Here is a 12270-nt window from a genome sequence, read left to right on the forward strand (position 1 = left end):
CTTGGCCACCCTTTATTTCTTGTGCCTATCGGGATATATGCACACACCCTTGTTAGACTGCGAGCGAGTTTCTGTTCTCAGCTGCGTTCCCAGCTGATGCTGTTTGCTTGCCCTCCGTCTTCTTCCAGCCTGGACCAGAGAAACAAAGAAGCTGGTCTCATTTCTGCCGGCACAGAGGGTGTCTAGAGAACTGCACTTTTACTTCTCACGCACCCTTTATTTATCCTTTTCCAGGGTGCCTCCAGTATTGCTCCCATAGCTAAATGCTGCTGCAAGAAAATCCCTCCATCTGCATCCGACTTGTGAGGGACGACTTGCCTGCGACAGAAACGTGGGGAAAGGTGAAATGTTGGAGCGACGGTGCGAGCGAGCACAAAAGCCTTGTGGCAGATTTCTGCAGCCCGGCATTGCGGGGCCCGGGTGGGCTGCTGCTGGAACAAGGCCGTGGCCTTTTGTTGCAGGCGCTCCAGAGAAAATGTGGAAATCCAGAGCCAAAAATAGGATTTTGTTGGAAGGAAAAAATCTGGGGCACATTTGTACCTGTGCTCCAGGTTTCAGCTCCAACCTCCAACCTTCCTGGGCATTATTTTCTCTCATCGCCTACATTTCAAGGTGAAAAGTACCTGATGTTGTTCCTCATTCGGAGGCTGGTCTGCTGGAGATGTCTGGTTATTGCACCCACTTGACTGCGTGTTTAGGGAAGGGAGGAATCAGATCTATGACCCACTTCTGCAAATAACAAGATGTGCTGCACAGCACAGGCAGACCTGGGCAAAGGCAGGATATTGTTCCTATCCAAGAAAACCTTGGAACATAATGAATCAAAAGGGCACGGTACTCTGGAAAAAGATAAGTCCAGCGCCCTCCCCAGTGTACTGTTGGCGAGTCAACAGCGAAAGCACCAGCCAGCACCATGTTGTGCTGGAAATCCTGCATTTGGTGATGGACTTCGGGTTAAAAAAAACTACGGAGCCAGATATCGGTACTTTAAGATACTCCTTTCCACTGAGCATAATGCTGCATACGGTTTGCCCTGTCCAGCCATCCTCTTATTTCAAACTGATCTAGTAGCAGAAACCTCAAGTCCAGTGCAGGCGAAAGGTTTGCAACATCTGATTGAAGTCACATAATCCCCTCGTTTGGGACCAGACGGTTCCCTGGTAGACAGGGCCAGAGCACACTGTCGAAAGTTGAAGGCCCTGATCCTGTATTTGGATCCACATAGTCAAGCCTCCTAGACCCAGCTTCACTTCACAGTTTAGAGCGTACAATCCCACCTTCTCTCCAAAAGGACCTGGAGGTTTGAATGGCGCTGCCTCTATTCACCCCGTAGCAATTTTAAAACCTTGTTTTCAAAGAGGCATGCTTCACCAATGGCTATTCCTAAAAGTCGGTGCTACTGTAGTTGTCCCAGCAGGAAGCACCCAAAAACCAAGGGTTGGGCTACCAATAAGAAGGAGACTTAAAAACAAATAAATGCTGGAATCTTTGTCTTTGCTTCCTTCTGGGAGCTTTTCAGATGAACAGAGTCAAGCCGTCCTGCGCAACCCTATGGGATAGAAGGTGACGTTGTAAAAAGCAAAGAAGCAAAGATTCCTCGTGTAAGCTCCTGACTCCAGGAGCTGAGGCTTTAAGGAAAATCAGCTAACCCCTAACCGGGACGAGGACTGGCAATGGGAAGAGTTGGCAACCGGGCAGGTGTAGGGGCGGAAGAAGTGACTGAGTCAGCTGGTCATAGAAATGGATTTCGAGCGGAGCTAGCTGTAAAATTGAATAGGGACTGCATGTTGTGGGGCATCAGGCCAACGTGTGCCTCCAGCTCTGCGTGACCGAGGTAGCCCTATCGGGTCAAACACACGCTTTTCAGAGCAAAGGCTTGAACTAACGAGCTCAAGCGGGCTCCTTCTGCCTTCCCTAGCATATGGCTTTGTGTGGCCAAAACTCAAAGCCACCAAAAACAGGCGGTCGCCCCCCTACCCAAAGGTCCTGGCTCCAAGAACCAGCTCCCCAGAGTCCCTCCCCATGGCAGGCTGCTGGAGGCATGGGGGGGACTGCTTGCCCGCCGCACACAACTGCCCAGCCCGGCCGCCCGCCAGTCCCAGCACTGGGAACAGGTCAGTCTCCCAGCAGAGAGGAAAGCAGACGATTAGCCCCTCTCTGCCAGCCCCTGGGCAGGCGCTGGAAATGAGGCGCCCAGCGGCCCATGCCAGGTGCCAGGCTCAGAGGGGAGGCTGCCCGGAGGAACGGGCTGTGCAGTCCCAGAGCCAGAGGGAAGCAGAAACCTCAGTCTCTGGATGAGGCAAACGCCAGGGACAGCTGTCATTACATCCCCTTTCCCTCTGGGGGGTCTCTTGGCTTTGTTTTTCTTTAAACGATTATAAAATATTACCTTAGGAAGCGAAAATCAAGTGAAGTCAAAGAAAAGTGTGCTCCAGGGGAGCCCAGCCGCACGCACCCCGAGGCCAAGGGGAGCAGCCCGGTGCTGGAGTTGCATGCGGTGCTGGGCTGGTTGGGACGGGGGTCCGACCCTCGCAGGCGGGTGCTGGCGAGGGAGCACGGAGCTGGACTGGGGGGGCGCCGGATCTGAAAAGGGGAGCTGTGACATTTGATTATCTGTGATTCCTGCGGACCGAGTAGATCTGCTATTGATGTTTGAAATGGTTTGTGCCTGCCTTTGGAGGCCTTCGTTAATACTTAATTTTGGACCATTTGGTGGCTGCTGTCAGAAATTCTCCTACATGGCTTGTTAAACTAATGCCTTCCTTGGCCGCCTGTACAGGGGGACTTCATTAACTGTGGAGTTTTAATTGTTATTTTTGATGTTCTTGATGCTTCTGTGAAACTCTGCCACTAAGATGCAGGGAGAGGAAGGGAAAGCTCCTTTGGCTGCTAGAAAGATGTTATCACGTGAACTTTGACATAAATTCAGTTGAACTAAATAATTAAACTTTTGCAGTGGAGCTCACGCCCGGAGCGCTGAAGGAGGTTTAGAGATAGGGTGTTTCTGGCCAGGTCGCACAGCTTTGGGTTTCTGTGGTAGAAGCAGTCAAGGTCGGTGCCGTTCCTTAGACGGGTGCACTCCTAATTAATATTATCCTGGCAGCTAGAGCCCCCTCTTGGCAGAGGCATTTCATTAACTTTCATTCCTCTTGATTTATAAAATATAATTATTTGTCACAAATGTGTCAAGAGGCCAAGACAGAACCATCCTCCAGTGGACACAGGCACCAGGCAAGTCAAACGAGCGCCCTGCTCCCAGGACATAGGGATCACCAGGCTGCAGGCAACCTGCTCCGCAGAGGTATGGGAGAAGAGGAGGCCTTCTCCAAAGAGCTAACAAATGTCAGGTCCACCGAGAGAAGCAAATGCCAAGCCTCCCTGTTCTGTCTGAAGACACCGAAGACCTGTCCCAGCACCCACTGTCACCCGTGCAAGGAGTCCTGTTGACTCCTATGGACCCAGAGTCAACTTGAGTTCTCAGGCTGAACCAAAGTTAGTTACTGAGTTGTTTCCTTGTATGTTAATAAAAGTCTAGCAAAACTACAAACACAAACCAGGCATAGTTTTGTCTATGGGGAATTCATGTACGTCTTGCAACGTGCAAGCCCCAGGCCAAAGCTAAGACTGGGACTGAAACTTCAAGAGCTGGTCTCTGAGTGATGCACACCATGAGTTTGGCCTCGTGCTGTGTACAGGGGGCACAGCCATGCAGATAACAGTGCTGAAATTCAGCCTCATGCAACATCCCTAAAATCAACAGAGTTACAAGCTAGTGTCTATAAAAGCAGGATCTGACCCATGTTCTGTAGGTTGGTGAGGGTGCGGGACAGGACCTCGGTTTATATCTGTTGCGCGCAGCTATTTGCAATTGCACTGGCATTGCCCATGCTGTCCGGTGAATAAATAAATGGAGGGCTGTGCCCGCCAAGGCATTTAAGGCAGACCTTGCCCTGGCACGACATTCACTCAGCTCTCGCAAGAACAGGCTTGTAGTGGGCGGGGGGCAGTTTGCAAGGAGCCCAGTGCTAAGTGCCGAGCCAGTTCCTACCCCTTCTCCAGTAAGGCCCAGCTGCCTTTCGCTGCAAAGGTGCGGCAGGAACTCTCAGGCTAGCAGCTCCAAATACTACGAGGTCTTGGATTAAGTCAATCCTTTCTAAATCTGGTATTGACATTTCCCTGTTCCAGCCTCCAGTCCCTGTCACCAGGGCCCTTAATAGCGTTTCAGGTTTTGAATATACTGTTACCTGCAGTGAGCTCCGGGACCCCGAGGGAGGGCTGCCAGCACTCCTGACATGTGGACTGGGCAGGAACTGGGACTCTCTGCCTGAAAGGGATAGTTCTCTCTTGCTGACAGTGTCTTCCAGCAGCATAGCCAGCCCTCTCTTTCTGCCCCTTTTTCTCTCTTTCTTGGCACAAATGCAGCCATTATGTCTGGGCTCTGGTTTCCGCCCCTGCTATCTCACAGCAACGCCGGGAGCTGGCGAATGCAGACCTGGATATGCCGCAAAAACATGTTGGAGCAGGCACCCTCTGACCACATCTTCCAAGCAAACTCTCTAGGAAAGGGCCTGTCTGCAAAGTGATAAGGGCCCAGAGTCCTAGCCGAGCCTCTGTAAGTGCTGGGCCTGTCCAGCAAACGTGGATACTGGTGGATACTAGTTTAATGCTCCAGTAGTAGATGTTTCCAACCACGTAGATATTATACTGGTGGATGCTGGTGCCAGAACTGAATTCAACTGCAGCTGCACAAGGCAAAAGGCAAAAGAGGGGAGTCCTAGCTCCGTGCCACTGACTGTTTGCAGTCACCCCCCGTCAATCCAGATGCAGCTGCTGGCATCCAGCTCCAGAGAACGGGGGGTGGCACACACCATACACACGCACCGAGCGTGAATAGCGATATTGTTTGGAAGCAGCGGGTCTGTTTATCCAGCACGTGCGGCCTTTCGGGAGCGCGAAGGGGGGTGGAAGACACTCGTATTCGGATTGAATAGCAGGGAACTTCGAAGCTGGGCTCTCGGGCTTCATTCCCACCTCTGCTGCTGACTCACTGTGTGACCACGGCTGAGTCACTTAGCCTGATCTACGTGATGATCGATGTACCAAGCCTGGCAGCGGCACGCTGCAGCACGCCACGCCGCTCCACGCAGGCTGCCTCCCGCCCCCGAGGGCTACAGCCGGGTCCACAAGGTGCCACAGCTTGACCGACGAGCGTGCAGCCGAGCCAACAGCCACGGTCACTCAGCAGTCCTAATTAGTCCCCCTGTGTGAATGCAGCGGCCCCGCTTTGGATTTAGGAGGCCCCTGCGCAGAGCGGCGCGGTGTGAGCGAGAGCGTCGTTGCCAGGCACGGTGAATTTACTGAATATCCCTGCCCCTTGCAACCTCACCCACCTCGGTGCCACCTGACGGGCGTGAAAACTCATTCTCGTCCCTTCGCCGGCCAGGAAAGTCATGAGATTTTATTCCTTCATGTTTCTGAAGTGCTTTGAGATCCTAAGTGAGCGGGGAGAGGGGAAGGCAAGGTCTGAAGATCTGCAGTTCCCCCCGCTGTGACAGGACTCTCCTGTCTCACGGACTCACGTGAGTTAATAGCTTGGGATATCTTGTCCTCTTTTCTGCTTGCTTTTTTTTTCAATCAACCTTTACCTTACATCTCCTGTAGCCCAATTCCCCCTTAAATTCGCTGTTGATTTCTTATGTTATTTAATAATTTTATTCTCTCTCCCTTCTCACAGCAGGCTCTGTTCTGGTAATTCCTGGATTTGGGTGGTATATTTATCTCATTTCCCTTTCTGACATGTGTCATAGGTTTTCATTATTTGGAGTAAATGTATCTAGCTTTAGAAAGCACTACAATATGTTAAGCTTATGGGTTGTCTCAGTCTCCCTGGATTGTAGGTATGTGTCATATTTACACATATGCCTCCAAACTTGGATTTCTATAAGAGTACATATGCCTGAATATTTGTTTTACACAGTGTTGGCAGGACAGCTGCCTGATAACTTCACCTTGTCTGGGTTAAATAAGTTTTAATAGTGAAAACGGTGGTATGTTGACTGCAAGGACTAATTCCTTTTTCAACTGTATATTTAACTGTCATAAAGTTACCACTTTGCTGGATGCTAAATTTAATCATCCAGGCTGAAGTAATGGGCTTGTCAAATCGGCACATTTCCTATCTAGGACAGGACTATTTTTTGGAAGGGAAAATTATCAGTTTATCGAGGTGACTTTTCAGGTTTTTTGTTCTCCCTCCCCCAGATTCTTCATATGTCGCCTGTTCGCCGGGGAGCGAGAGCTGGCGCTGGGACTGTTCATTCTGATGAAGGTGTAGGTTTTCCTCTGCCACTTTCTCACACACGTGTGTACAGTCTGTGTCATGGTCTGGGTTCAATCCTCCTTGAAACTGGGAGTACAACCGTTGCCATCAATTCAAATAACATTAAGAAGCAGGTGACCTCTCCTGTGGAGCCAGGCGGCTGGAGCCGCAGCCTCCGCCCCGGGTACGGGCACACGTCACCTCCGGAAAGAAGGACACGTGTAGCGCGCGTGCGGGGAGGAGGCTGGGGCCTGTTACTTGGCACGGTTCGCATCCGGGAGAAACACAAGGTCAGAGAAGCAGAGAAAAGAGGCAGCAAGACAACTCCAGAAGCAGCGAGAGATGCACTAGTAGTGTTGGCTGGAGAAAAGCAGAGAGAGAGAGAGAGCGCAAGCTTTTGGGCTAAGTGCTGACTGCAAAGGACAGTGAGCAAATCAGCTAGATCCTGGTGCTGGAGTCCGACTGTGCTCAGGGAAATAGGACTCGGTGTGCACTTTCTTTCTAAAGAAACACGATTGCATTGAGCAAGTCACTGACTTTATCATTCATTTCTTCTCCTAGTGGAAACAACACGCTAGGCGCCGAAGTTTGGTTAACCACTTGGGCTCAAAACGGGCAGCAGTGTGTGTTCATAAAACGGAGTCCACCTTCTGGGCAATCCCGAAGCCGTAGAGCCCCCAGCAAGACCTGAAAAGATTAGCAGAACGTACAATCCTGTGCCTCTGTTTCCGTGACAGGTCGGTCCCTCCGGTTTGGTGCCCCCATCTGCCCTCACAAGATGCAAAACCTCTCAGCCGCATCCTCTTTCTCATGAAAGCCATAGATAATATCTGCATGGTTGGAAACATCTACCGCTGGAGCATTAAACTAACCCTTTGCATGCAACTGCCAGGAGACCCGGTGACGGGTGCTTACATCCTGCACGATACGCAATAAGCAGCGTGCAGACGCCCCCAGGAACACCTACCAGATCTCCACCAGCCAACCCTGGCGCTGTGGGTGTCCAGCCCTTCTGCAAATCAGGCTCGAAGTGGCTCGCTTTGTTACCTCTAAAACAATCTCACCCAACATTACAGACCACGCTTGAAATCTTAGAGGGTGGGGACGGCCCCCATCAGCAACCAGGGCAAGGAGCAGGTCTACACACACGGGGTCTACAAGCCAGGGCTCCTGCCAGCCTAGCACAGGGCTGCTACTGGGTTTTTCTCTTGGTGGTTTTCCATTGTATATCCATACAGGCCTGTGACTCTCCTGAAGTGCTGACAAGAGGCACAGTCTAAAGAGGCTGAAAAAAAGACCCTGTTCCCCCGAAAGCAGAACTCGTTTGCTCCCAAGTAACCCGGTGTGTCCCGAGTGTTCAGCACAGCTACATTCTTCGGTTAATCCGTGTTCGATCCTTTTTCTTATTGCAAATCATTTTGACAAATCACTAGTGTAGGTGATCTAGCTCTGCCCAGGAGAACGGAGAAGCTGGCTCGTGACTGCTGTCTTCATTATCAGCATTAGGCATTTTATTAATGCTAATGTGTGTCACTTCTCCCACAAGAAAGGCCTTCTGCTGCCCTTCTACATGGCTAAATTATTGAATCCAAACTCCGTTTCAGAGGATCTTCACCGGCTTAAACACTGCTGTGTTCCTAAAAGCAATTTAACCTTTCATCTTTTATGGATGGAATTTTTTTAACAAAATCCTATAGGCAGTTTTTCTCCTCATCTCCTTCTGATCTTGGTGATATTACGTGATATGGCTTTTGAAGAAGAAATGCCGAAACAGAAGCTAAACCACCTGCAGCTACTGCAGTGGGAAAACAGAAACGGCAACCCGGAAAAATCCCCATTTTCACACTCATGCACAAGCTCCTAGCAAGAATCCCCCCAACTTGCTTACATCTCTTGCATAAAACTGAAAAACAAATGCTTGGGAAGGGGTTGGACTGCCTGACAGTTTTGCTAGTATAACATCTATCAGTTTATTTTCTAGCTTTGGATCCTTTTGTTGCATTAAAGACTTAGGCACTACGTGGCTTTAATTCTACATTTTTGACAAAGGCCGCACGTTCTCCAAACTAGCGTGAGCTCCGGGAATGAAGAAAGTCATTCTGAATAGATCTGATGGCAGCAAGATGAAGTGCCCAGAGAGAGGAATTTTTCAAGACACTATTAGGTGATTTTGCAGCTCTGTCGGTGTGCAGCTTGCTCAGGGCTCGTGACAAACCCCAGATTATGGCCTGCATGGAAAAGTCCCTGCCTCGGGTTATGATCAGGCAGACCGCATCCCTCTAACTTCGCCATTTAATAACACCTCTCCTCCCAGTTTCAACCACAGGTTCCCAGAGAAATGAAATCTCAGCTGAGCCCTGCTCTCCCATACTTCGGGTACGTCTGTTTGGATTTGCAATCCTGTTTCCTCTGTCAGAGGAAAGGGAGAAATTCTACCACCCTGGAGCAAACGTCATCCTTCTCGTTGCCCTTGGTGCTGGAACAAAAGGCTGGAGCGCTCCACTTAGAGCAGCACGCCAGCTTCCCCACAGCACTCGACCAACGTGCCTTGAGAAACCGTGGCCCCCCAAGCTCACCACGCTGCCTTCCCAAGGAACTAACAGCTGGTGGGAATACCCTATAAAGCTGATCAACAGAAAGTGGAGGCAGCTCCAAGGAAACACCGGGGTCCAGGAAACTGCGGGGGCCAGGGAGGTACTGGAGTGGCTCTGTCATGGGGAAGATGTGTGCAGAGAAGGCCCCCATCCCCTGACTCTTGCTCAGCATCACTCCTGTCTTTCCTATCTGCTGGATGGCCCTCATTCCTGTCTAACGAACAGCCACAGATGGCCTCACCTCTCCTGCTGCTGCTCAGACACCCAAGCCCCAGTGGAGGGGCAAGTCCTGGAAAAGTCTGAGCTGCATAAACAATGATCCTTGCAGCCATATCGACTTCCTTTGCCTCCTGCAGATTTAGCCACAGGCTTGGTAAGCGGCTCTTAGTACCAGAGCGCTCCTCAAAGACGTCACTGTAGCAGGATGTCACTAAACAATCCTTTGGTTTTCTTGAAGCACTGCGAGTTTCCAAACAAGTGCTTGAAGCAATCCTGAACTAGAGACAGGAAATAACGTGGGCCTTTACTTTCTAAAATCCCTGGATCTGTCATGTACAGATGTGTCCCCCTGTGCCTGGTTTAATGGAGGCAGTTAAGTGCTGGCAGTGGCAAAAGTTTCCTCCCTAACTGACATTGCTATCCTGGACCATGAACAGAGCTCATGGACCTGGCAGGCAGGGTGTTTGCAAGTTTAATCCCACAGAAGCATGAGGCCAGATGCCACCTCACCTATTAGGTGCTTAAGTAGACTTAGATGCCTACGTGTGAACCTGTTAGGCCCTGTCTGCGTCCTGAAAAATTATTAATCTATCTCCTCTTCAATGAGCCATCATCTTAGCCTTAAGACTAAGTTACAAAGGCACGAGGAGGAGAAGGACCCATCTACCGTCCTGGCTAATGGCTTTCCAAGGACCCAAGCAGAATAGGCACCTAAGACATGGAATAAAATCAGACTCTTAGTCCTTCTCTCCCCTTTTTTTCTGTCCACTTTACACTAGGCATCACAAAATAGTTTTGTAAGTGTTGCTTAGGTACCAGTCCCAGAAGGACGTGCTTGTGGGGCCACCACTGTTGTGAAAGACGTTACCATGAGTCAGGCAGGTGGGCATGCATGTCAGCTGTTATATAAAGAAGTCATCTTTGCACTACAAGCTAAAATCTACATCTAGCTTTAATTTACATGTACATTAATAAAAACAATTAAAGCCATATAGCCAGAGCATCCCCAAGCCAAGGAGACATCATTAGCATTCCCTGCACCTGAATAACAAGCAAGGAAAAACAACATGGGGATTTAGAGTTCAACTTGCAAAAGATAACACCATGCATTAGAAGCGAATGAGCCTCCCATTGGGAACAGCACTAGAGAAAGGAAGGAAAATAAAGTAGGGCACTGTGCCAAATTCAGGAGATTTAAAAAAAATAACCAGCACAGCTATCACAAAAGAAACCCCATCTCAGCCCAGCATGGGAGGAAGTATGAACTGAAACCCAACAAGGATTTCCATGTTACTGTCTTAATTTGTAAAGGCTTTGAAAAATAACACAATGCTGAGCTGGTCTTTCTTTTTGGGGAAGAGTGGAAAGGGTCAAAGGGAACTGTATTGGTTATCAAATAATGACTGAAAAAGCTATTCTCTGCAGCTCCCCCAAACTCCCAAGTGACTTGAAGGGGCACAAAACACTTCCAAAGAAACCCTCACACAGGCAAGCTGAGCAAAGCCTGCACCTTTCTCCAGCAAGCTGCTCTTGTGTATCTCCTCCTCGCTGTGCACCAGCACACAGAGCCGTCCCCCCGAGGAAGGGGAGCTGCACCTTGAAATGGAGACACAGGCTTTTCCTTGCACTGCAAGAAAAGCTTTACAGACGACAAAGCATCCAGCAATAATGCCAGGATTAGGTCTTGTGCATCGGGGGATGGTTCTGGGCACATGACAACACACAGGGACCGTATCCTGTAATTACCTCCCGAAGCTGGGGGGAGTTATTAACATAACCACCACGCGGTACTGGGCACAGCGCTCCACACAGAGCCCCTTTTGTCCCTTCGGCCAGGGGATGCTGCATTAGCCCTGTACACTTTATTCCCTGTTCTCAAGCCTGTTCGGGGGTGGTTTTTCCCTTACCCTGACTATTTTAATTGTGTGAAGTCAGCTTTTCACCTTTTGTTGCTCAGTGGATTTAGAGGAAAGCAAAATGCAGGTAGATGCATCACAAAAGCATAAAGCAGGTGAGCTTTGAAGGAGCAGGTATCCAGGAAGGGGACAAAAAGGAGCATAGAAATGAATGGCTGATCTCTGTGGTACTCACAGCATGCAGCAAGCCAAGCAACAGCTACTGTACCTTAACTAGGCAGTCGGTAGGAAATCAAACCTTCCCTGTGATCAGAAGGGTAAAAGAGAGAGTTTGATTAGGCTTGGAGAAATTACAAAAAGGAAAGAAGTCTTTCTCTCCCTGGGCTGGGTGATTTCCCTGTGAAAGTTTTTACAAGAATGAGGCTGCATATAATGCATCTTGTTAACCCAAATTACATGCACTCGAATTCCCTCTCTTTCCCCAAAGAAATCAGAGGAGAAATCAGGCGTGAAATGGCATGTGGGTGGGGCTGAGAGAAGCAAGTTCTGCACTTGTAATTAAATGAGACTCTCTGAGTCTCCCCCCCAGCCTTCCCAGAGCCTTGGTGGGTTTTCTGAAGGGCTCAAAGTGTCACCAAAAAGGGAGGGCGGCACAATTAACATAAGGGTTTTCAGGACCAGCTCTGAGGTCCCCTTCTGTGGTGGAGGGAAACTAGTGCACGCTGAAACAAGTGCCTCATTGCAGTCCCATAACCCGTGGCATCCTAAAGGACAAATCCAGAGAGGGCCCAGCCAAGTAAGTAGGAGCTCAGGATTTGGCTCGCTGACCTTTGAAGGGAAAGACTATGGCTACCGATCCTAGAGCTGTAGTTAGCTGTGTTAGTCTGCTGTCAGGCAGAAGGCAGGGTAAATTTGCACCTCATAGACTAACCAAAGTGCGTGTGTGTGTACATACAGGGGTGTAGGATGTAGCCGCGTTTCTCTAAGGACATGGGCAGACGAGGTTCTTCGGGCGAATCTGATCCCTTTAGTTAGACCAAAGTAAATAGCTGGAAAAATGTACATACACATATAGGTACACAAAAGTGTACACACGCACACACGTGTATGACATATATATATATCCACACACACACAGACACATATATCATACATACACTTTGGTTAGTCTATAAGGTGCGAATCTCCCCTGTCTTCTCCCTGCCCTGGAGCGCTGTGCCGGGCTGCCTCCACAATGCGCCTTTGAGCATCTTGCCCGGCCTAGTTGGACACGTCCCAAACC

General features: G+C 49.7%; 1 protein-coding gene across 9 annotated transcripts in view; it reads right to left on the reverse strand.

Annotated features, from left to right (window-relative positions):
• Positions 1-347: 347 nt before the first annotated feature.
• Positions 348-12270, reverse strand: part of LHX2 (LIM homeobox 2) — a 46500-nt gene continuing 34577 nt past the window's right edge. The window contains exons 5-6 of one of the 9 annotated variants that reach the window (XR_016438576.1): positions 4245-11291; positions 348-1549 (exon numbers count right to left, since the gene is read on the reverse strand). Coding sequence is in view for 5 of the 9 variants with exons in the window: in XM_090022789.1 (XP_089878915.1) it covers positions 11262-11291 (30 nt within the window). In the remaining 4 variants the exon portion in view is untranslated. Of the gene's footprint in view, positions 11292-12270 lie in introns of all 9 variants that reach the window. The other 8 variants (XR_016438575.1, XR_016438574.1, XR_016438573.1 and 5 more) reach the window with 8 other exon arrangements.

The sequence above is a fragment of the Crocodylus siamensis genome, chromosome 11 (genome assembly GCF_052110815.1).
Source record: "Crocodylus siamensis isolate JL-2025a chromosome 11, ASM5211081v1, whole genome shotgun sequence".
NCBI classification, from domain to species: Eukaryota; Metazoa; Chordata; order Crocodylia; family Crocodylidae; genus Crocodylus; species Crocodylus siamensis.